At 58.5% G+C, this 22,874-nt stretch overlaps 2 protein-coding genes across 4 annotated transcripts in view; one reads left to right on the top strand and one right to left on the bottom strand.

Annotated features, from left to right (window-relative positions):
* LOC133350175 (DENN domain-containing protein 2B-like) overlaps positions 1-4,531 on the top strand; it is a 75,244-nt gene extending 70,713 nt beyond the window's left edge. For all 3 annotated transcript variants that reach the window (XM_061564237.1, XM_061564238.1, XM_061564235.1), the window contains 3 exons: positions 74-322; positions 3,194-3,280; positions 4,369-4,531. In XM_061564237.1, the coding sequence (XP_061420221.1) occupies positions 74-322; positions 3,194-3,280; positions 4,369-4,403 (371 nt within the window). In that variant the 3' untranslated portion in view covers positions 4,404-4,531. The remainder of the gene's footprint in view (positions 1-73; positions 323-3,193; positions 3,281-4,368) is intronic.
* Positions 4,532-9,520: 4,989 nt separating this feature from the next.
* Positions 9,521-22,874, bottom strand: part of LOC133350422 (beta-1,4-N-acetylgalactosaminyltransferase 3-like) — a 64,615-nt gene continuing 51,261 nt past the window's right edge. Inside the window, exons 12-20 of the mRNA XM_061564761.1 lie at positions 22,499-22,620; positions 20,433-20,518; positions 17,126-18,008; positions 15,616-16,115; positions 14,695-14,848; positions 13,577-13,649; positions 11,624-11,777; positions 10,545-10,671; positions 9,521-9,701 (exon numbers count right to left, since the gene is read on the bottom strand). Coding sequence (XP_061420745.1) covers positions 9,578-9,701; positions 10,545-10,671; positions 11,624-11,777; positions 13,577-13,649; positions 14,695-14,848; positions 15,616-16,115; positions 17,126-18,008; positions 20,433-20,518; positions 22,499-22,620 — 2,223 coding nt within the window. The 3' untranslated portion in view covers positions 9,521-9,577. The remainder of the gene's footprint in view (positions 9,702-10,544; positions 10,672-11,623; positions 11,778-13,576; positions 13,650-14,694; positions 14,849-15,615; positions 16,116-17,125; positions 18,009-20,432; positions 20,519-22,498; positions 22,621-22,874) is intronic.

Genomic DNA, 22,874 nt, shown 5'->3' with positions numbered 1-22,874 from the left:
CCCCCCGCCCCTCTTCCCCCCCCTTCCCCCCCGCCCCTGCCCCTTGCCCCCCCCCCCACACGCACGGCGACAGGCGAGGCCAGCGCGGCGCTCAACGCGCTGGTGTCGGAGGCGTTTGTGCGCTTCTTCGCCGAGACGGTGGGACACTTTGCGCTGCACGTGCGCGCCGACGAGCGGGGCGCCCGCCGCCTGCACGCCGACGCCTTCCGCAAGGCGGTCGCCTCCAAGAGCGTCCGCCGCTTTCTCGAGGTCTTCATGCAGACGCAGATGTTCGCCGGCTTCGTGCAGGACCGCGAGCTGCGGCGCTGCCACCACGCCAGAGGTGAACTAAAGCCCCTGTCGACCGATTAAAAAAAAATATATGATTTTGCCGTGCAAGGCCCTCCAACCCCACCTACCAAGCTACGCGGCTGTTTCTCGCGAAGCGACGTGGCCCGCAACGAATGATAGCTCGACGAAAGCGGCTTATCGTCGTCGTCATCGTCGCGTGGAGATTGGTGGCAGCCGCAGCAGCAGCAGCAGCAGCAGCTGAATACTCGTAACGGTGGGCCAGGACCCGGGGGGCGGGCAACGCGGTTGGGGGGCGGAGGGGCGGTGACGCGGGGCGGGCGACACGGGGGGTGGGGGACGTTGTCGCGCCGTGCGGCTCGCCCCAGCGCCGTGACGTGCCGCGGTTTGCCGAACCCAAGTGCGGCGTCGCCCTTTACGCCGGCGGCGGCGCCGTCGCGGTCTGTCACGCTCGAGGGCTCCGCGCGACACGGCGTCGCCCCATGTCAAACACGAGTCCCGCCGGCTACCTCCACGCGGCTCACCAATGGCCGTGTCGGAGGGGCCGCCGCCGGGCCGGCTGCACCGCTGGGATCCCGGGCTCGAGGCCGAGTGTCAGCGGCACCGAGCACGGCGAGTGGCCGGTCACAGCTCCGTCACCGGTGACTTGTACAACAAACCCACAGACTCGCACAGAGACCCCTGGGCTTCGTATAAAGATCCATTCCAGACTCGCATGAACATACGATTGAACCGACGGCCCAGGCCTGTAAATTTCGATTTAAAGCTTTCGTGACTGCAGGGATTCATCTTCTTGGTTCTTTCGGTAAAGTCACGTAGAAGGGAAGTAATAAAATAATAAAAATAAAACATAATAAAACAATTCTCACGACGTTTCGGCCACAACGCAAGCAGCCGTCCTCAGGTGAAAACCAGGTCCGTCGAGGCGACAGAGTCTGAATGAAACAGCACACGAGCTTGGAGCATATATATAAGCTGAGCGCATTGACAAAGGAATTTGCATATCAAAAGGAATGTAGCATATTTATGGGAAATGCAGGAATGTGATTAGTCCTGCATATGCATGTGCATTATGCAGGATTAACAGCATCAAAGGGAGCTGCAGTTACTGCTGCTGCTGAAATTACTGCTGCTGCTGCAGTTTCTGCTGCTGCTGCAGTTGCTGCTGCTGCACTTGCTGCTGCTGCTGCACTTGCTGCTGCTGCAGTTACTGCCTTATCCATTTTAATATAACACTATGTATTATTCTACCCACCCTAATGTGTATCACACTGCTATATGTTTACTATACAATTACGACACCATACATTACTCTGCACACTGCACCATGCCAGTGAGTGGAACGCGGTCTGAAAGTCACCGTAAACGTGAACACAATCAGTTAAGATCCGAAATGGTTTATTACGTCCTTCCAATGATTGCTAAGCCAGAATCCATCTTCTCGGTTGAAATTGTCTCTGTGTTTGTATATGTGGATCGCCTCATGAACGAATCTCTCATGATAGCCAGATGGCTTGCAGAGAACCTCTGTCTTGGAGAAGTCAATGTAATGTGAGCCCACTGAATTGTAACAGTGATCTGCCACGGCTGAGGTGTTTGTCCTACCGTGTTTCAGGTCTGCCTTATGTTCACGGATGCGGTCCGAGACATGTCGTTTGGTTTCCCCAATGTAACTGCTACCACAGAGGAAACTTAGTTTGTAGACGCCAGGGTACTGTATGTCTGGAACCACATCTTTTACAGACGGGACCAGATCACGGATTTTATGTACTGTGTTGAATCGGACCTGGATCTTGTGTTTAATCAGGATTTTGGAGATCTTTTTTGTGACCCCAGCAATGTAGGGTAAGGTGATGGTCTTGAAAGGCTCCTGAACAGGATCCTTCTTGATGGTTGGAGTGATGGCTTTGCGGATTGTGTAGTCGGAGTAACCATTAGCCTTAAGAGCTTGGCGTACGTGTTTGAGTTCACTGGAAATGTGTTCATGGTCGGAGATGCATTGGGCTCTATGATATAGAGTCTTGATGAGGGAATTCTTCTGGGATGGATGGTGGTGGGAATCCGGTTTTAGATAAGCATCCGTGTGGGTGGCTTTCCTGTAGACAGAGTGGCTCATTGAACCATCAGGTCTCCTTTTGATTAGGACATCCAAAAAGGGTAGCTTGCCATCATTTTCGACTTCCATGGTGAATCTGATGGCTGGGTGTATGGAATTGATGTGGTCGAGAAATTGGTCTAGAGCAGGCCGGCCATGTGGCCAGATGACAAAAGTGTCGTCTACGTACCTCTTCCATAAGGTCGGGCGTAGAGTGGCAGTCTGGATGGCGTCCGTCTCAAATTTCTCCATGAAGATGTTGGCTACAACCGGAGATAGGGGGGAGCCCATTGGGGTGCCCTCAATTTGCTTGTAGAAGGTTCCATTCCAGGTGAAGTATGTATTGGTTAAGCAGTGTCTCACCAGGGGGGGTACCCCAGCATTCAGTCCTTGATGAACCAAGTCTTCAATGATTGCGATGGTGTCAGGCACAGGCACCTTGGTGAACAAGGAAACCACATCAAAACTGACAAGCAGGTCGTCTGGGGACAGGGCAATCCCCTTGATTGTCGATACCAGGTCAGTAGAATTTAGTACTGCAGAGGTGGTTTTTCCAGTGAAAGGCCGTAGGATTTCGGACAAAAAACGAGCCAGTTTGTAAGTGGGGGAGTTGATAGTAGAGACAATGGGACGAAGAGGGGTCTGTCGCTGCACCAAAAGGAAGAACGCACGACGATAACCCCGGTGTGCGTGGGCGACTTGCCACGACTGCTCCTCGACACGAGGTGGTTCACCGCTCACTGATGATGATGACGACGACGACGATGGTGATGATGATATTAATCGCGGTGTTTGTGGGCGACCCTCCAGGGCTGTTCGAGCTGCGGGCATCGCAGTTCCTGGACGAAGTTCCCAACGTGGAGCAGAGCGGAGTGAACCGCTTCCTCAAGGAGCTCGGTGAGCAGAGACACCGCCCCCGCTGCTTGTTGTCTTTCGTTTGTCGCCCCCCGCACCTCCGATTAGAACGGTTGGCTATGTACGGTGCGAAAGAAGTTCAACGTACACACGTACGTACAACCCCACGCTGGCGCCGGCGCGGGCGCGGCACCGGCCCCGCGCCGTAGCGCCGAGGACTGGCGGCAGCGCCGGCAGCAGCGGCAGCAGTAGCGGCAGCGCAACCCAGCGCACAGGGAGCGTTGCCTCAGCGGTGCAGGGTGGCGCCACCCCCTGGCACAGAGCGTAGATACCGCACGAAGCCGACGGGCAGATCGCCACGAATGCCGGAAAGCTAAGCAGAGTTAAGCCTGAATGATGGGATGGGATGGGACTGCCCGTGGACAACCCGGTGTTGTGGGCCAGGGGTGTTGTGGGCTGGGAGACGGGAGTGAGGGATGTGAATTGTTGATGTGTGCGTGCATGTCCGTGAGTGTGAATGAACGTTTTTGTTTACACTCGCGCCATTGCACGCCATTTGTCTCTCTTCCTCTGTGGCACTTGAGCCGGAGAAGTCTGTAATAAAAAATAAAAATTCGTACAATCTTTTTTCGCAAACATTAACATTATCTTACATAAGTTTTTTTTTTTACGATTATCTGTCAAACAACGGATGGACTCGAAACCTCTACGATTGATATTACAGATGGGATTAAGAGCGCAGGAAGGCTTGGCTTGTATAACATGTGGTGAATGAGACTAGGCGTCTACGCGCTAAATAGATAGGGAGACTGGGATTGCACTCGAACCAATACGATCAATCAGCTGTTGTTAAACCTCCAGCTCCAGCCCCGAGTCAACCCACTGCTGGATTGAGGCCTCCCCCACACCATGTCGCTCGTGATCATACTTCACCACGCTGGTCAACCTGAGCAGGGCACGATCGGGGGAATAGGGGAGGAACCGGTCCGGTTGAGATATCCCTCGCCGCTGCCGTTAGCCCAGGCGGGGAATCGAACCCGGGTCGCTGGGTTTATAGGTGTAGCGCGTTAACCGATGCTGCTCCACTGCCCCTAAACCTCTCAATGGGTGTTGCCTGCCGTGTGTTGCAGGGAGTCGCATGAAGTTCCTTTCCAAGAAGCAGTAGTCTCCTCCAGGACCAGCCGGCGCCAGGATGGGAGCAGCGCGGAGACACAGCTGTCCACCAGCGGCAGCCTGTCGCAGCAGCTACAGCTGCACCAGCTGCACCAGCTGCACCAGCTGCACCAGCTGCAGCCAGCACCCGGCAGCACCAGCAGCAGTAGCAGCAGAAGTACAGCAGCAGAAGCACAGCAGCACCAGCAGCACCAGCTGCACCAGCAGCAGAAGCACCAACTGCATCAGCAGCACCAGCTGCACCAGCTGCAGTAACATCAGCAAAAGCACCAGCTCCACCAGCTGCAGTAGCAGAAGCACCAACAGCACTAGCTGCATCAGCTGCAGTTGCAGAAGCACAAGCAGCACCAGCTGCATCAGCTGCAGTAGCAGCAAAAGCACCAGCAGCTCCAGCTGCACTAGCTGCAGTAGCAACAGAAGCACAGCAGCACCGGCTGGGCACCTTCAGCCAGGAGCTACCGGTGTGGACCAATCGGATCCCGCCTGCCGCTAGATTTCCTCACCGAGTGGTAAATAAACGCCGATGCCGACGACGCCACCTGTGGTGCAAGCGGCGCCACTCGCGGCCTGGGAGGAGAACGCACGGCGAGCGAGAGAGGTCGGCGCATTCGTTTGCGGCGAAGATTTTGCACGCGGATCCGTCCGCACTTGGGTTTTCGCGGTGGGCGCAACAACGGCGGACGTGAGACGTTCGAGCGGACGTTCAGTGGCGAGATGCTGCGATGCCGGCGGTGGGTGCTGGTGGTGGTGCGGGTGTCGCGGCGAGCCCACGCCCTGCGGCGATTCCCGTACGGCACAGAACCACGGCGCGCGGTTCCTTGGCCGCCCGAAAAACGAGCAGCTCTTATCTTGTAGTGACGTCACACCCAGGGTGTCACACCCAGCAGGGTGTGACGTCCCGCGCTTTTGTTCAACGCGAGCGGGAAAATTCATTAATGAGGGGGGGGGGGGGGGTTGGGCGGGGGGGTGAAAGACAAGACTTTAAAGTGACGGGCCGGTGCTCTCGAGTGACTCCGTAGCGCAGCAAATGGCTCGAGCTTCTAGAGACTTCCAGCTCCGCCCTGCAGGGCCCAAGTGGGAGCAACGATGATGATGAGGAGTTGAAGTTTGAAGAGGAGGGAGGAGGGGGAGGGAGGGAGGAGGAGGAGAGGTTCGGCCAAGCAGCAGTCGGATGACAGTGAGCGTGGCCACGTCTGGGACGGGGTGATTACGCCAGACATTGCGCACATCGACCGCCGACGGCCGCAAGAGGTGCGGAGGGTTTGCGGCTCGTGTCGGTGGCTCGCTGCGCCGGGTACGCCGGACTCGCTACGATTATCGCCACGCACGCGACGCCCCCGCTGACCGAGATGATGTCGAGAGCTTCACAGCCGACACGGGAACGGTAAAGGTGCAGCCGCACAACCGCTTGCTCGCGGCACCGACGGATGAAAAGCCCCGACTAGAGGAGAGCTCTCTCTCTCTCGAGGTGGTTTAGTTTGCTTTTGTATCTCACTCCTCTACGCTGTCCCAGACGTCTTGACAAGAGGATGACGTGGCCCCACACTTGACCCCACCGCACGTGACGGTGCCTGGTGGACTCGGTTTGTGCCGTCGCCGTTTGCAATCACTGGGTGGACACAGGCGGGGTGGCATCGGGGGGACCGCGCGCACCGATCTTTCACCCGCCGTGCCGGGACAACAAATGGAGCCCGACGACATTCCGGTGCGTCGCCAAAAACGCATCCTGACCCCCACTACTCCGACCCACGAGGACTTCGAAGGCTGCTGCTTTTTCCGGGGCAAGTAAAGCGACACCACGAGACACCTCCCTGCGCTGTGTCCTCGAGGAGACCATCACCTCGGAACCACAGCGACAAGGACCACGGCAACGGGAACCATGGAGACGGGAACCATGGCAACGGGAACCACGGAGACGGGAACCACGGAGACGGGAACCAGAGACGGGAACCACTGCAAGCCTTACTGCGGGTCGGGTGTTCAATGCAAAACGCGAAGCGTCAGGGGCACGCGAACAAAGAGACAATTTTTGCAACTCTTATTTTCGAGAGTCTGGCGGCAAACCGCAGCAGATTCGGGGAGCCATCGCCTCTGTCCCCGACCCTGACGAGGTACTCGCGACCGGGAGATGGTGCGTTCTCTCTGTCTCACTCTCTGTCTCGCTCTCTCGGCTCTCGCTGTCTCTGTCTCGCGCCGTCACTTGCCGCCCGCGGCAACCGCTGCCGGGGAGGCGCCGCCGCTACGGGGAGGAGCGCCGCGCGATTCCGGGATCCGTTCCGCCTCGGGAGGTGGCGATGCCTCGCAGCGTCCGAGATGCCCGTTTAGTGACGGCCGCGTTTGTCTCTCCTCTTCTTCCATTGCTCGATCGCGCCTGTAAATGGCTTCTCGTTTAGAAGACGCTCTCCTGTAAATGCGTTCCCCGTGATGGCGTTTGTCCTGCATCTTCATAAGCAAAACAAAATGTTCCGGTGCCGCCTCACAGTATATGTATTATTATTCACCCCTCCACCCCGTTTTTATACAAGTGTAACAAATCTAACGGCTTTAAGAAAAACAGTGTAAAATAAATCGAAAGGATAGATTCAAACGAGAGTGGAGGAGAGCGTCTGTGTTTCCTGCTCCATGAGCAGTGCGGGCGGGTTTTGTCTATCGAGCAACCACTGGGTTGACTGCCCCCAACAAAGCTGTTCTCATTTTATCGGCCCCAGAAGAATGATGGACTCGATCAGCTCCCAACCCAAGGATATGAACACCGCAGGCGTGCTGCTCACGCACAGCAAGAGGACGCCACTCCCATCATGCATTGCACGCACGTCACCTGCCTCCTAATTGGCAAGGCGAGGTTGTGTGGCAGCTTTACCTCGACGTTCACACGGTGCGGTTGGCAACGTTGGCTCCACGTCCACGTGCGTGTGGACATGGAGAGCGCTAAGCCAATCGGTAGCTCTGGGGGGTGGGTGTGTGGGGAAGATCCGACCGTGTGGTGGCGTCGTTGCGTCCACGCATCCGTCCGGTTGTTAGCGAGCGGCACGCCACCCTTGGCGCGTCGTTCGAGCCGATCGCCGCCTCCAGCCTGCACGCCGCTGCACTCACGATCTACGGCAAAGTAGCGGGGCTCGAGTTCACTTTAATCCTCCCCATGGAGGTGGACGATTGCGCCAATGCGTGCGTGTGCGTGTGCGCGCCGGGAGTCGGGAGATGCTCTCCCACCACGACCGCCCCTATTTGACCATTCTCGAGCTCGAGATGAAACTGGCAAACACCGCCCGTGTCTCCGCACGTACCCAGCCGCACACTCGCACCACGAGGCTCCAACGTCGAGGCTCTACTCGTTAAATGTAATTAAATTTAATTATCATAGAAATGTAATAATCATCAATGTCATCAACACAGAGACAAAGATCCCCCCCCCGTATAATCTTACAGACTGTGAGGGCAAGTGTTTGTTTGCGAGTGCCTGCTAATGCTGGCACGGCACGTGCCGGGGTGGGCGTGGGCCAGCACCACGCCCGGCCGCCTTTGTCTCCCTAGCGCTGATGTTAATACACCAGAGCAGGTACTCATTTAAGGCTTAAGTCGACCTAGGGGAGGCCCAGGAATTAAGATATCACTCGCCTCTGATGTTTGCCGTGGTCGGGAATCAAACCAAAGTTGTCAGGATCGTAGCGCATGGCACTAACCAATGTACCGCCACTCCCCCACCACGGCCTGTGCAACAAAGATCCCCCATATAGCCTTCACAGACTTTTGCGGCAAGTGCTGTTAGCAAGCACGGCACACGAGGGGGTGGGTGGCCAGCACCACGCCCGGCCGCCTTCGTCTCCCCAGTGGCGATGTTTACACACCGCACCAGGTACTCATTTGAAGCTGAGTCGACCTAAGGGAGGCCTAGGAGCGGTTGAGATAAGCGTCACAAACATAAATACGCGACTTTCACGCACACCCATGAACCAGTGGCATAGCTATCGAGTGTGTAGGCGGTGCAACTGCACCAGGGCCCACGGGCCAGCGGCGTGCCCAGGTTCCAGGTCACACATTTTTCGGGTGGGGGGAAGGGGAGAATTGGTGGTGCCCTGTGCCAGCCTCTCCCGCCCCAGCCTCTCCCGCCCCAGCCTCTCCCGCCAGAGCCTCTCCCGCCAGAGCCTCTCCCGCCCCAGCCTCTCCCGCCCCATCCTCTCCCGCCCCAGCCTCTCCCGCCCCATCCTCTCCCGCCCCATCCTCTCCCGCACCGGCCTCTCCCGCCCCAACCTCTCCCGCCCCAACCTCTCCCGCCCCGGCCTCTCCCGCACCGGCCTCTCCCGCACCAGCCTCTCCCGCCCCAACCTCTCCCGCCCCAGCCTCTCCCGCCCCAACCTCTCCCGCACCAGCCTCTCCCGCCCCAGACTCTCCCGCCCCGGCCTCTCCCGCCCCAACCTCTCCCGCACCAGCCTCTCCCGCCCCAGCCTCTCCCGCACCGGCCTCTCCCGCCCCACCCTCTCCCGCCCCAACCTCTCCCGCCCCAGCCTCTCCCGCCCCAACCTCTCCCGCACCAGCCTCTCCCGCCCCAGACTCTCCCGCACCGGCCTCTCCCGCCCCAGCCTCTCCCGCCCCAACCTCTCCCGCCCCAGCCTCTCCCGCCCCAACCTCTCCCGCACCAGCCTCTCCCGCCCCAGCCTCTCCCGCCCCAACCTCTCCCGCCCCAACCTCTCCCGCCCCAGACTCTCCCGCCCCAGACTCTCCCGCCCCAGCCTCTCCCGCCCCAGCCTCTCCCGCCCCAGCCTCTCCCGCCCCAGCCTCTCCCGCCCCAGCCTCTCCCGCCCCAGACTCTCCCGCCCCAGCCTCTCCCGCCCCAGCCTCGCCCGCCCCAGCCTCTCCCGCCAGAGCCTCTCCCGCCCCAGCCTCGCCCGCCCCAGCCTCTCCCGCCCCAGCCTCTCCCGCCCCAGCCTCGCCCGCCCCAGCCTCTCCCGCCCCAGCCTCTCCCGCCCCAGCCTCTCCCGCCCCAGCCTCGCCCGCCCCAACCTCGCCCGCCCCAGCCTCTCCCGCCCCAGCCTCTCCCGCCCCAGCCTCTCCCGCCCCAGCCTCTCCCGCCCCAGCCTCTCCCGCCCCAGCCTCTCCCGCCAGAGCCTCTCCCGCCCCACTGCGACGAGCCCGGATTTGGCGATCGCGACGTCGCGACCTGCGCGGCCGTCAGCCCCCGTGGCGGCCGTGCGGAGCGGCCCCGTTGCGGTGCCACATGCCGCGGTGCGAGTGGTGGTGGTGGTAGAAGTTGCGCAATCGCAGGCGCTCCACCTCCAGGCCGGCGGACAGCACCCTGCGGGGAGAGGGCGGCGCCGCACGCAAAGACAAAGCTCCCCCGTGTAGCCTCTACAGACTGTTGGGGCAAGTGCTTTTCGCGAGCATCTACGAAGGGCCGGCACGGCACACGAGGGGATGGGTGGCCAGCTCCACGCCCGGCCGCCTTTGTCTCCCCATTGGCGATGTTTACACACTGCATCAGGTACTTATTTGAGGCTTAGTCAACCTAGGGAAGGCTCAGGACCGGTGCAGACAACCGTCACTCATGTGGTGGCCGTGAGCGGGAATGAAACTCGCCGGTTTGTAGCGCAGCGCGCTAACCACTACATCAGCGCTCCCCACACATACGCACGTACACACGTACACACGTACACACGTACGCACGTACACACATACACACGTACACACGTACACACGTACACACGTAAACACGCACACACATACACACGTACGCACGTACGCACGTACACACGTACACACGTACGCACGTACGCACATACACACGTACACACGTACACACGTACACACGTAAACACGCACACACATACGCACGTACGCACGTACGCACGTACACACGTACACACGTACACACGTACACACTCACACTCGTAAACACAAAGACCCACCCCCCAAATATCCTAACAAGACTTTTGGGTACGCAAATAATTTTGTCGTGCAGACCCTCCACCACCTGACGTAACCCAAATTAATCATTTGTCATGCGTACGAGGATGTAACGCACCAAGACGTTTAATTTTGTGTCCAATTTAATTTTTTTCGAAAGTAGGTGAAATAATATTTACTTATTTCTTTATTTTAACAACCCCCATCACTGTCCCACGGAGTGTCCACCACTCACCGGTCCAGCAGCTCCCAGTCCTCCCCGCCCCAGCGGTCCCGGAACTCCTGGGTGTTCATCCCCCCGACGCGGTCAAAGTCCGACTTGTAGATCCCGAGAAGGCCAAAGCCGTTCACCTCCCAGTAGCCTGAGACGGGAACAGAGGGACAGAACGGAGGAGACGGAATGGAGGAGACGGAATGGAGGAGACGGAACGGAGGAGACGGAACGGGCGAGATTGATACGACGATACGACGAGACGGAACAAACGAGAGGGGGAACATACAAGATGCAACGAACGAGATTGAACATATGCAATGGAATGAAACGGAACAAGTGAGATGGAACAAGTGAGGCAAACTGTATAAATGATTCTGGCTCCTTGATCGTGGATGAAAGAGGCATTCATGTCCAGGAATCTCGGGGTCTCTCAATCTATGGATCTTGGAGTCTCTGGGTCTCAGGGTCTTTGGATGTCCAGATCACAGAATCTTGGGGCTTAAGGCCTCAAGATGTCAGGTCTAAGGGTTCAGGGGACTCCGTTTATTAGCAACTCGGTGTCTCAGTTGTGGGATCCAGGCATCTGGTGAGTGTCAAGACCTTTAGGGGTCCAGGAGTGTTTGGGAGTCTCGGGGACTGTGGGTCTTCTGGGTTCATGGGGCTCAGGTTATTGGGGTCTCTGGGTCTCAATGCCTTAGAATCTCAGTCCATAGGTTCTCTAAAGAGTTTCATGGTTCAGGGTTTCAAGAGTCTCTAAGACTAAACTAGAACTAAACCATTTTTTTATTTCACCAGGTCAGGCCCACTGAGCTATATAGCTATTTTCAGAAGCGACTTGGACACAAATGATAGCTCAACAAAGTAGCTGTCACGTGGCAATTTATAGCAGCCAAATACTCTAAAAGCGCGACGTTGATTCTAAATGTGGAGAGAAAAACCGGAGGACCTGGAGAAAAATCCACGCGACTTGGGAAAAGACAGATAACACGCGAACTCCAAGCAAGCGTCGGGATCGAACCCACGACCTCCTACATACCAGGCGAGGTAGTTAACAGCTCTGAGAGTCAGAGGGTCTCGGTGTGGATGGGGCCGCCCCTCACCGTCGGGCTCCGTGGGAAGGCTGCCGCAGCTGAGCCGCATGAGCATGGGGGCGAAGGTCATGCGGCCCTCCACGCAGTGCCTCCTCACTGCGTCCACCACTCCCCACGGGAAGTGCAGGTGGAGGTCGCACAGGAACACCACGCTGTGGGCATCCTGGCGGCCACACGGGGACGGTGAGACAGGACAGGGAGACGGGGCCGGTGAGACGAGACAGGGAGACGGGACGGGGAGACGGGATGGGATGATGTGGGACGGAGGACGTGGGACGGGATGGGACAGGATGCGATAAGATTAAGTGGGACGGAACAAGCTGGGATGGGATAAGATGGGATTAAAACGAGACTGGTTGGGATGAGATGAGATGGGACAAGATAGGATGGGATGAGATGGGATAGGACGCGATAGGATAGTGATAAAAGATGGCAACGATAGTTATTTGGATTTTTTTACGTGCATGTTTTCGTTCAAAGAGAACGATTCAGAGGAGTGATAAACCACAGAGAAGCAGGAAGGCAGCCAGAATGGGCGCCATCAATTGTCCAAGCCCTGTGGCCCCATCGTGGGATGTTTGGCCAACTCCATTAAGGAGAAGGGGTGCGATGGCGGGATGCAGTGAATCACATTTTGAGACGTAAGGATTGTCTCCGCCAGCGATCGCTGCTGCCGTGGTTTGCGATCCAGTGATATTTATACAGGCCTTGGGCCAAATCGCCCACGGTGACCCTGATCTCGTACGACTCGGAAGCTATAATTGTAAATGTTTTTGGATTTCCTCTCCAACACACCGGTGGGCTGAAGTAATAACCAATTGGCGCGTTGTTTACGTGAAAAACCTTACTGGCTGTGTCGGGTGGTGGAGGGGTACGACACAACATTTATACTTACGCGATCTAACCCAAAAAAACATTTTATCAAAACATCCCCGCATATGTATGTTGAACTTCGCCTCTTGGCATTCTCTGGTGAAACTAGGCCCTAAAGAAGGCCGACTCTTTAGGGCCTAGTCAGATACAAATCTCGTTGCGTGAACGTTGTCAGAGATACAAATATCGTGGCGTGAACGTTGAGTCAGGGATAAAAATCTCGTGGCGTGAATGTTGAGTCAGAGATAGAAATCTCGTGGCGTGAATGGTGAGTCAGAGATAGAAATCTCGTGGCGTGAATGGTGAGTCAGAGATAGAAATCTCGTGGCGTGGATGTTGAGTCAGGGACAGAAATCTCGTGGCGTGGATGGTGAGTCAGAGATAGAAATCTCGTGGCGTGGATGTTGAGTCAGGGATAGAAATCTCGTGGCGTGAATGTTGAGTCAGAGATAGAAATCTCGTGACGATTGCGCCCCCTCTTGGCTTCACCGGACACTCCAGTTTGTCTACCGCTGCCCCCCCACCCAACTTCCCATCGTGGCCCTGACGAGGAAGTCAACACAACTGGAGACATTCCCCCACCCCCTTACAATCCCCTCTTGTCAATCCACTGCTGGATGGATGATGAGGGCCTCCCCACGTCGTGCACATCATGGGTGGGGGGGGGATGGATTGGGGGGGGTCAACTGACCATACTTCACCACACTGGTCAGTGCGGGTATACAATGTACAAAGGTGGAGATTTACATTTTTATTTTATTTTGCTCGCACGCCACTACAACCGGGAGCCCATTAACATTTCTACTTTGGCCGAATCTGTGCGCTTCACGCCAAAGTGGTTATCATCGCTCATAGCTGCGGTAGCTGCCTGTCCGTCGCTAGAAACGGGGGGAGGGGAGGGGGGTCTGTGCGGGGGGCTGGGCAGGCGGGAGGTATCGAAGCCGTTCATCTCGAGTCTATTCCGGAGGTACTCGCTCGGCACACCGAACACCCGGACCGACCCACGTCGCGATCCACCTCGACGGCTTCTCCCCGCGAGGTGGAACTCTCCGGGCACTTTGCTGGCCAGCGCCGGTCGCGTGAACTCACCTTGACGAGGTCGGCCCCGGCCTGCAGAGCGGCCGACCGCTCGAAGTTCCCTTGTAGCCTCACGTACTGATGACTGCGAGCACGCACACAAAGACAGAGACAAAGATCCCCCGTGTAGCAGGGACAAGCATTCGGGGCAAGTGCCGTTAGCGAGCGAAGCCGGTGCCGTCCACCTACGACGAGGAGGTGGTGTGGCCAGCGCCACTCGCGCCCGGCCGCCTTCATATCCCCAGTGCCGATGTTTAATGCACACGGCACAGGGTACTCATTTAAGGCTGAGTCTACCTAGGGGAGGCCCGTGACCGGCTTGTGCCGTAAGTGGGAATGGTGCGCCGGTCGCCGAGTTCATAGCGCAGCGCGCCGACTCCTCCTGGGGACGCGAGCACACACGAGGTCCGCTGTGCAGCACGTGGCAGGGTTCAAGTCCCGGGGTTCCAGCCCCGTGCTGATCAGGCCGGGGTGTAAGTGTACCCAGTTGAAGGTCTCAGCCCCGTCACCAACGACCGCACAGAAGAACTCCATGACATTTAAGGGTTTTTTTTAGCAAAAACAACTTAGTTTGGTTGCCGCACGCGGTGGGTGGCAAAGTGCTGCCCCCCTCGGTGTGGGCCCGGAGCGTCACTTGAAGAGATCTCAGAAGTGGCTCTGTGATAGCCACTTCTGTGGGCCGTTACCGTCCGACCGAGACCGACGGGCGAGCAGAGCCAAAGCGACGCGTCAAGCTAGCTTCGCGTCGGGTTAGGACCCGTGTCTAACAGAGAGGGACTAGGACCCCTTGTACCACAGAGAGAGTCCTCGCCTAGAACTATCTGGCAGTTCGGCAGCATTGCCACACGCAAGCCTGACTCTGCTGATGAGGCACTGAACGTTGAAACCGGTCAAGAGTTTTGATTCGCGCTGAACCAACGCCGCTGCTGGGATGTGTGAAACTGACGTTGATACTTCACGTGGAGAGACGGATACCAGAATGAGGTGGGGGTGGATATATTGCTTGGTTATTTTTTGTTAAATTTTTTTTTTTAAACTACATTGTCCACAACGGCGCTCGCGACGATTGTGGGCACTGCCTGGACGAGGGGCGGTGATGAGGGGGGTTAAGGGTCAGGATGAAGGGAGACCTGGGCAGGGAGCTCGCTCTCAGGGCTTTCTCGATGTCCATGTCGCTGCTGTCGTAGTCGGCGATGACCAGCGAGAAGCGCCGATCACCGGTCACCCTGGACAGTTGCTCGAGGTCCCAGATGATCTGGCGCACCCAGCGGGCCTGGTTCTTCACTGCTCGGGGTGGGGGGGCACACACAAACGCAGGAGGAGGAGCACACGCGCACGCCACTAGCACGGACGGGAGGATCTCCCCCCTCGGAGGGACACTCCCCAGGACGGATATCCCCCCCTCGCCTACCCCGGCAAACCTCCTTTTGTTGATAGATGAATAAGAAGCATAAACACGTGACCGACGCGTCGATGGATTGCGTCACGGAAACGCGGGCCAGGGCACGTGCCGCACGGCAACTTGTACGAGCGACATCGTTCCGTGTCCGTGTGCTCAAAGTGTCATCGTCGTCGTGGTCATCGGACGTGATCAATTTAGTGCCGGGTGAAGGCCTCCCCACGCCGTGCCGGTTACGGGTCTCGCTTCATATCACCATACTTCCCCGTGCAGGTTAGTGCGGGCTCGGGAAGTGTGGAGCGGCCCAGGGACCGGTTCGGATAGCACTCGCCGCTGATGTTGGCCATCGCCGGGAAGTCAAATCGAGTTCGCCGAGTTCGCAGCGCGATACGCTAAACACCGCCCCACCATTCTCCCCCGCAAGACAACACCAGTTCACCCACACACACATCGTTCCGTGCGTGTCTCCTGACACCCACATTCGTCCACCTCTGCACTCACTCTGGCCTCCTACCTCTTATCATCATCAACAACAATAACATCATCATTATTTTATAATTCTGTTCATTTACCCAGGAGAGCGTCGTTGAGCACGATTTACGCAATGGGTGGGGGGGGGGGCGATGTTGCCACGCGGTGTCCCGCTCTGTACCTGGCACAATGAAGTGGACCATCACGTTGGGCCTCCACGAGAAGCCCTGGGGCCTGCACAGGTGGAAGGCCCTCGCCCTGGAGGCCGGCACGGGCAGCACCACGTCGCTGCTCGTGTCCACGCCGTCCTCGTCCTCCTCGTCGTATCCGCCGTCGTTGGCGGCGTCATCGTCGTCGTCATCGCGGGCGGCGCCTTCGTAAACCTCCGCGCCGCCGCCGAGTCGCCCGTCGGCGCGGTAGTCCTCCTCCTCATCGTCCTCCTCGTCGTCGTCCTCGTCATCCTCGCCGTCGACGTGACCGCCTCTGCCGCGACGGCGGAGGGGACCTTGGGCCCACGTGGCGTACACGTACTGCGAGAGGCGCGCCACGGGGGCCTCGCTGGAGCCGGCCTCGACCCCGACCCCGACCTTGACCTCCACCTCCAGCTCCAGGAGGTAGCGGCCGCCCCTGGCGCCGTCGCGCCGCTTCTCCACGGCCACGGCCCGGCGCAGACGCAGCGCGCTGCGCGGCGACCCGGGGCCGGGGACGATGCACGCAGGCGGCGTTAGAACGGAACGCGACAGGGGCGGGGAAACGGGGGGAGTGGGGGTCACAGCAGAGCACGCCCCCCCTACCGTGCCGAGGAGTGATCGGCAAATCACTCAATCGGGAGTGCACGGAGCAGCGGCATCGTTCCCTCTTAACAGGAGAGCGACATCACAGGTGACGCTGTGGGCCATGGACCCTTCGTCGTGGCGCGTGACGATGGGGATTCGTGCGTCTGGCCACGTGCGGTGCGACACGCAGCGCGGCGTGCAGTGCAGCGTGCGTGCTCGCCTGGCAAACGAAACCAAGGGTACGGGAATCACTCGACACGTGCCTCGCCGTGCAGCGGGGACCCCTCGTGGGAATCGGCCTCGAGACTCGACGAGGCTCTCCTCGGTTTGATAAGCGAAGAGATAAAGCGACTCGGAGGTGCGCATCGTCCACTGCCGTGCGTGAGGGTAGCCCGTCATCAGCGCTACCCGGGGTCGAGTCTGCGGCCACGCTTGATCTGGATGAGGCGTCTCTGATGCAAGGTGGAGGAGCTCAGTTGTCTATTGATTTGCATGTGAATAGCACGAGTCTGCGTACCGCCCCTCACCAGCAATCATTCCCTACGACTGCTGCTCACCACAACTCACCACTCCTCACCACCGCTTACTCCCACTCGCCACTCCTTACCACCGCCACTCACCACCACCCATCAATCCTCACCGCCACCGCTCACCACCGCTACTGCTCCTCACCACCACCACCACCGCTCACCACCGCCACCGCTCACCACCGCTCACCACCGCCACCGCTCACCACCGCCACCGCCACCACTCATCACCACCACCGCCACCACCACTCATCACCACCACCACCACTCCTCACCACCACTCCTCACCACCACCGCCACCACTCACCACCACCACTCCTCACCACCACCACTCACCACCACCACTCCTCACCACCACCGCTCACCGCTCCTCACCGCCGCTCCTCACCGCTGGCCTCCGCGGGCGTTGAGCAGCTGCACGAATCTGCGCGCCACCGCCAGCGCCTCGCGCGCCGGCGCCAGCGCGTTGCCGGCCACGTTGCACCGCAGGTCGATGCGGTCCGACCTCGCGCGCTCCACGTCCACGCGGCCCCGCGCGGCGAACGTGCGGCCCCAGTCCAGCGCCGCCTCCCCGCGGCCCGGCCTCTCGGAGGGCCCCGCGGACGAGGGCCCGGGCCCCCCGCGTCCCGGACCCGGGCCCCGGCTCGCGGCAGCCGTCACCGCCGGGGCGCGGGAGGGCGGCGGGGGTTCGATCAGGGAGCGCGCGGCCCCTCCCCCCGCCCGGAGGCCGCCGCCACCGCCGTCGAGGAGGAGCGAAGTCCCGGTTCGTGTCCCGGTTCGGTCGAGGTCGCCCCGACGCGCCGAGATGTTTGGCTCGGGGCCGAAGCCCTCGAGGACGAGGAGGGAGCGGCTCTCGCGGGAGTCGCGGCCGGACCGCCGGAGCCAGCCGCGAGTGTCCCCCGCCTCGGGGTCGGGGTTCGAGTCGCGGCGAGGTCGCCGCGTCGCTCCGCCGGCAGACGCCGACTCCTCGTCGCGCCGGACGCCGCCAACGCCGCCGTTCGTCCCGGGCGCCCCCGGAGAGACGGAGGCCCGCGGCCCTTGCGCCCCGCAGCCACGTGGAGGCCGCGACTCTGAGGGCCTCGCGCCGGCCGTGGGTGCCTCCTGGGCTCGGCTACCCGTCTGTGCGGCCCGCGCGGAGCGGTCCCAACTTGCGGGGCCGTCGCAGCCACGATCGCCCCCCGCCACCGCTGTCGTCCTCCCCGTGACCCTCCCCGTGACCCCCTCCGTGACCCTCCCCGTGACCCTCCCCGTGACCGCTCGTCTCTCCGCGTCTGCGGTTCGCGACGGGGAACAGGAGCGGTGGCGCAGCGGTTAGCGCACTGCGTAATGAAGCCAGTGGTGTTCCAGGTTTGATTGCCGGGCACGGCCAACATCAGTGGCGAGCGATATCTGAACTGCTCCTGGGTTCTTTCTCTCTTCCTCCCACCACCTCCAGTTCATCAACTCACACTGACCAGCGTGGTGAAGTATGGTCAGATAGCGCACATGATACAAGGTGTGGGGAGGCCTTCATCCAGCAGTGGATAGGTCATGGATCCTGATAATAATAATAGCAAAATCGATCATCGGACTCCTTCATGTATCCGTCTCTCCACAAAACAAACAAAACTCGAGACCGGTTTCGACATTCAGCGTCTCATCAGCTGGGTCGAGGCTCGCTTCAATGGCATCGACGCTGCCGAGTCCGTGCGCTAGCCTCCCACCGAGGACAGCAGGGGGCGACTCGGGCGCGCTCGGCCAACGCGTCTCCTGGGTAACGGCAAGCGGTAGGAATTCCACATTGCTATGGTGGGGGCGAGGCCATCCGTTACAGGACAACCACGCACGACGTCCCACAAAGTGGTGCTCGTTTTATCGACGTCAAAGGGGTGGTGATGATGGTTATGATGGTGATGGTGGTGCCGAGCGGACCTCCGACCAGGATCTGAACTCGTGATCTTATTGGCTACACCGGGGTTTCTACATTTTGTGATAACCAACTATCAGGTATGTGTAGCGTTGTGCGTCGGCTTATTTTAATATGGATATAAACTCTTGGAGTGATCGTCTATAAAGCTGGACCGGTCATACAAATAACAGTGGACAAACATATACATTGCGATAACATGAAACATGCATGGTCTGTCTCAAATGGAGGGCAAGTTCTGGGCAGACTGGGGGAGAGAGGGGGCATCGAGACAAAGGGGGAGACAATATGTAGACAGACCGAAAGATGCAGAGAGACACTTGACATGAGACAGAGACAGGCAAGAGAGACAGAGATGCGTGGATAAACAGGGTTGAGCTTGGGCACTGGTTTGATTGCCCAGGATGCACGGCAAGTTGCTGTACGCTGCAGCGTGGTAGGACCCAGAGAGCAGTCTTCACCAACCTGCACGGATCATTGTGGTCAAGTCTGGTCACGTAACCCCCACCCCGCGACCCACAGGGCACGGGGAGGCCCTCATCCAGCAGCGCCAGCACAGGTGGTGGCCTGAAATTTCTGGATGTCAAGGTACTCGTTTAAGGCCGAGTTGACCTCGTGGAGGGCCAGGACTGGTGCAGGTAATCGTCAGACACTGGGCATCAACGGCACGCTGTGGGCTCGGCTATACTCGGCGCCGATGTCACGGCGAGAATCCAGTTCATGCCACCAAGGAGCTCCAAGACGCATCAGCCGCACGCGTTGAACTCCTTCCACTGTACCTCTCGGACATGGGCCACTCTGCGCTGACATCGTCGTCGTCGTCATAACCCCCGCTCATAAATCCCGATAATGCTCATTAACTAATTGTACAAAATCAATAAGCGGCAGGCCCCAGAATCTTAGCAGCGGTCGCCAGGTCTAATTGTGAAAGAGATGGTGAATCTTGATGCCATCAAAGCCTGCACATTCTCGATTATGGTGGCTACGCTGCTGCACGCGGGCTGTGTTCACTCACTGCGGCGAGGGTTGGTGGATCACCGCACGAACGTGCGCCGCGCCCTGGCTCGCTCGGAGTCGGCGGTATAGCAAAGTGCGGACGAGCACCGTCTGTCCCTTCCGTGTGAGATCGAGTGCTGCCCCCTCGCACGCGTGGGTTGTCACCGGGTGCTCCCCGGTTTGCTCCCCGCATTCGTTTGTTGATACTATCCCAATACGTAGGGGATCGCAGAGCTTGGGCAATCGTCGATAACGCCGGCTCGCCACAGCCTGGCTGCTGCTGCCGCCGTCCAGCTTGTGTCTGTGGATCCTCGGCGATTAGTGAGATTGTGGGAGATGCACTTTTGTACGCTGCGGCGGCGTATACAAGTGAACGGCGTTATTATTGTTATCATCATCGATATTGTTATCCTGCAAGGTGTCCGTCCACCTGCTCTGCACACGGGCCGATTGTGTCGCTACCGACCTCCTGTCTCACGCGATCCATTCCCTCGGCTGGCACTCCGCGATTGTGCGGGTCTCAGGGTAGCCCTCGAACAAAGACGTTCAGACGCGCGCGATGTGGCCGTCTGGAACGGTCTTCTTTCCGTTATAGAGAAGCCACTTGAGCTATGCACTTTTAAATCGTCTATATTGAAAACTCACTTGTTCATAAATGATTTGTGTTTCGTAGTTTGTTGTCCTTCCCCCGCAAGGGTTGGCTACGTACGGTGCGAAAGAAGTTCACCGCACATACAACACGCACAAGAAGGAATGATGTCCGCGGCGTTGTTCTCGTTTGGTTATTGTTTACCTGGGGGTCGTGGCATTTGAGTGGATGCGTTCTCCTGCCCTCCGGCCTCGGCAGCGTCCACCTTCATGTAGCGGCTAAAGTCCACCCTTGTAGGGCGGGAGAGGAGGGGTAGTTCGGAAAAGAGGAAAGCATTGGCATTGGTAATTAAAGTTTTTTTTGGTTAGATCGCGTAAATATAAATGTGTTGTTAACCCGCCACCAACACCACTCGACACAGCCAATTAGTAAGATGTGTCGTGAAAACAAAGTGTGCCCAATTAGTTACTACTTGAGCATATACCGGTGGGGTGGAGAGCAAACACGCAACATTTACAATTTGATTACAACGTTTCGCTGGTGATTACAGCAACCAGCTTCCCCTGGCGATTCGCCACATTTTTTGTTTACGCGACAAACTTTACTAATTGGCTGTGTCAGGTGGTGGTGGTGGTGGTGTTGTGTTCACGACACGTTTAGTGATTTGAATAATAGAGTCGGTTCAAATGAGGGTCAGGGGATGGGCAGAATGGAATCGCGGTTTGACTCCGGCGGGCCGCCCCGGTCATAACCGCGGTGTGGATGCATTAACCGTAACGCATCACTGCGCGCCATCTGCTCCGCTCGCAGTGGTGGACGTTAAAGATCCCCGTGACGTCGCTAGGAACGAGCAGGGCGTTGCGTGCCGCCGATGGTGCACACACGCGCAGCAGCAGCAGTCACCCACACATCGCCCCCTTCTGTGAAAACTACTGCGGGCTGTGCGGGGGAGACGTAGCGCCTCGTCTTCGTGATGATAGCCGTGCGCTAGAAGTATCAAATATATTAAATTACTGTTGTTGTTATGATGACTGTCATAGCTGTCATGTGATGATTCACATCCCCCCCACTTCCCCTTTGACCATGATTTGGGGTCAAGAATCGATTCAAGAATATAATTCAATAATCGATTGTTTTTTATTGAACTCCTCTCCATAGTCTGCCTCGTTAGTTCTCGCTCATGAGTTCCGGAAGCCTCAAGTCCACCTTGAAATATAATTTGCATCGATCGGAAACGATCGATTAAAACCCACGTCGATTATCTTACCCCGCCAACCGCAAGCGCTCACCCAATCGCCAGCAGAGGCAACCATCTCACGTGCTTCATAGACTGTTAGCGAGCACCTATTAAGGGCAGCCCTAGCACACGACTGGGGTAGTAGCAGCGGGCAGGTGTTGACACGCGGTGCTTTACGCACGGCGTCAGGTGCTGTTTTCAGGCCGAAGGGACCTAAGAGTCGCCACCAATGTCAGACGCGGCTGGGAAGTGAAGTCAGGATGCTGGGTTTAGATTGCAAGGTCGCTAACCACCGCGCCGCACTCCAATTACATGGACACAGATCCGCCCCCCCCCCCCCCCCCGCATTGCTTTTAACAGGCTGTTGGGGCAAGTGCGGTGAGAGAGCACCTACGACCTATGAAGGCCGGCACGGAACACAATTGGGTAGGTGGCCAGCACCACGCCTGGCCGCCTTTGTCTCCCACAGTGCTGAAGTTTACACACCACACCGGGCACTCAATTGAGGCCGAATCGACCTAGGGGAGAGGCCCAGGACCGGTTCAGTTAATCGTCACCGTTGTTGGTGGCCGTGAGCGGAAATCGAACTCGGGTCGCCGGATTCACAACACTACCGCTCCCCACGCACACACACAACAGACAAAGATCTCCCGTATAGCCTGAACAGACTGTCAGAGCAAGTGCTGTTAGCGAGCACCTATGCAGGCCGGCATGGCACACGAAGGGGTGGGTGGCCTGCACCGCGTCCGGCCGCCTTTGTCTCCCTAGTGGCGATGTTTACACACCACACCCGGTACTCGATTTGAGGCTGAGTAGACCTCGGGGAGGCCCGGGACCGGTTCAAATAATCGTCACAGGTGTTGGCCGCGAGCGGGAATCGAACCCCCCGGGTCGCCGGGTTCGCAGCTCAGCGTACTAACCACTGCACTACCGCTCCCCACACATACAGACACACGCGTGTACACACACACACAGACACACACGTGTACACACACACACACAGACGCGCACACGCACGTGGGGTGCGCGTTACCCATGGGGGCCCCCCCCGGCCGCCCCCCCACCCAGGGCGCGCTGCTCGTAGACGCACGCGTTCTCGCTCTCCATGTGCGCGAGGCGCGTGAAGTCGTTGGGGTAGACGTAGGAGAGGTACACCTGGCGGCAGCACCAACACGCAGCACAACACGCAGAACTCGTATGGAACAGCATTGACACAGCACGTTACGACAGCAGACACAGCGCAACAGACAGCACAACACACTACTAACACAGCACAACAACAACACAGCACTATTATAGTACAATGCTAACACAGCACATCACTCGCACGGGACGTGCCAACACACAGACATCACAACACATTGGTCAATAACACTGCGGCGCTTCATCATTGCACGAACGTACACAGC

This window comes from Lethenteron reissneri, chromosome 33, assembly GCF_015708825.2.
Source record: "Lethenteron reissneri isolate LAM-NWPU_2019-01 chromosome 33, ASM1570882v1, whole genome shotgun sequence".
Taxonomy (NCBI): domain Eukaryota; kingdom Metazoa; phylum Chordata; class Hyperoartia; order Petromyzontiformes; family Petromyzontidae; genus Lethenteron; species Lethenteron reissneri.
The sequence above is the reverse complement of the archived record's forward strand: the minus strand, read 5'-3'. Positions and strand labels throughout refer to the sequence as shown.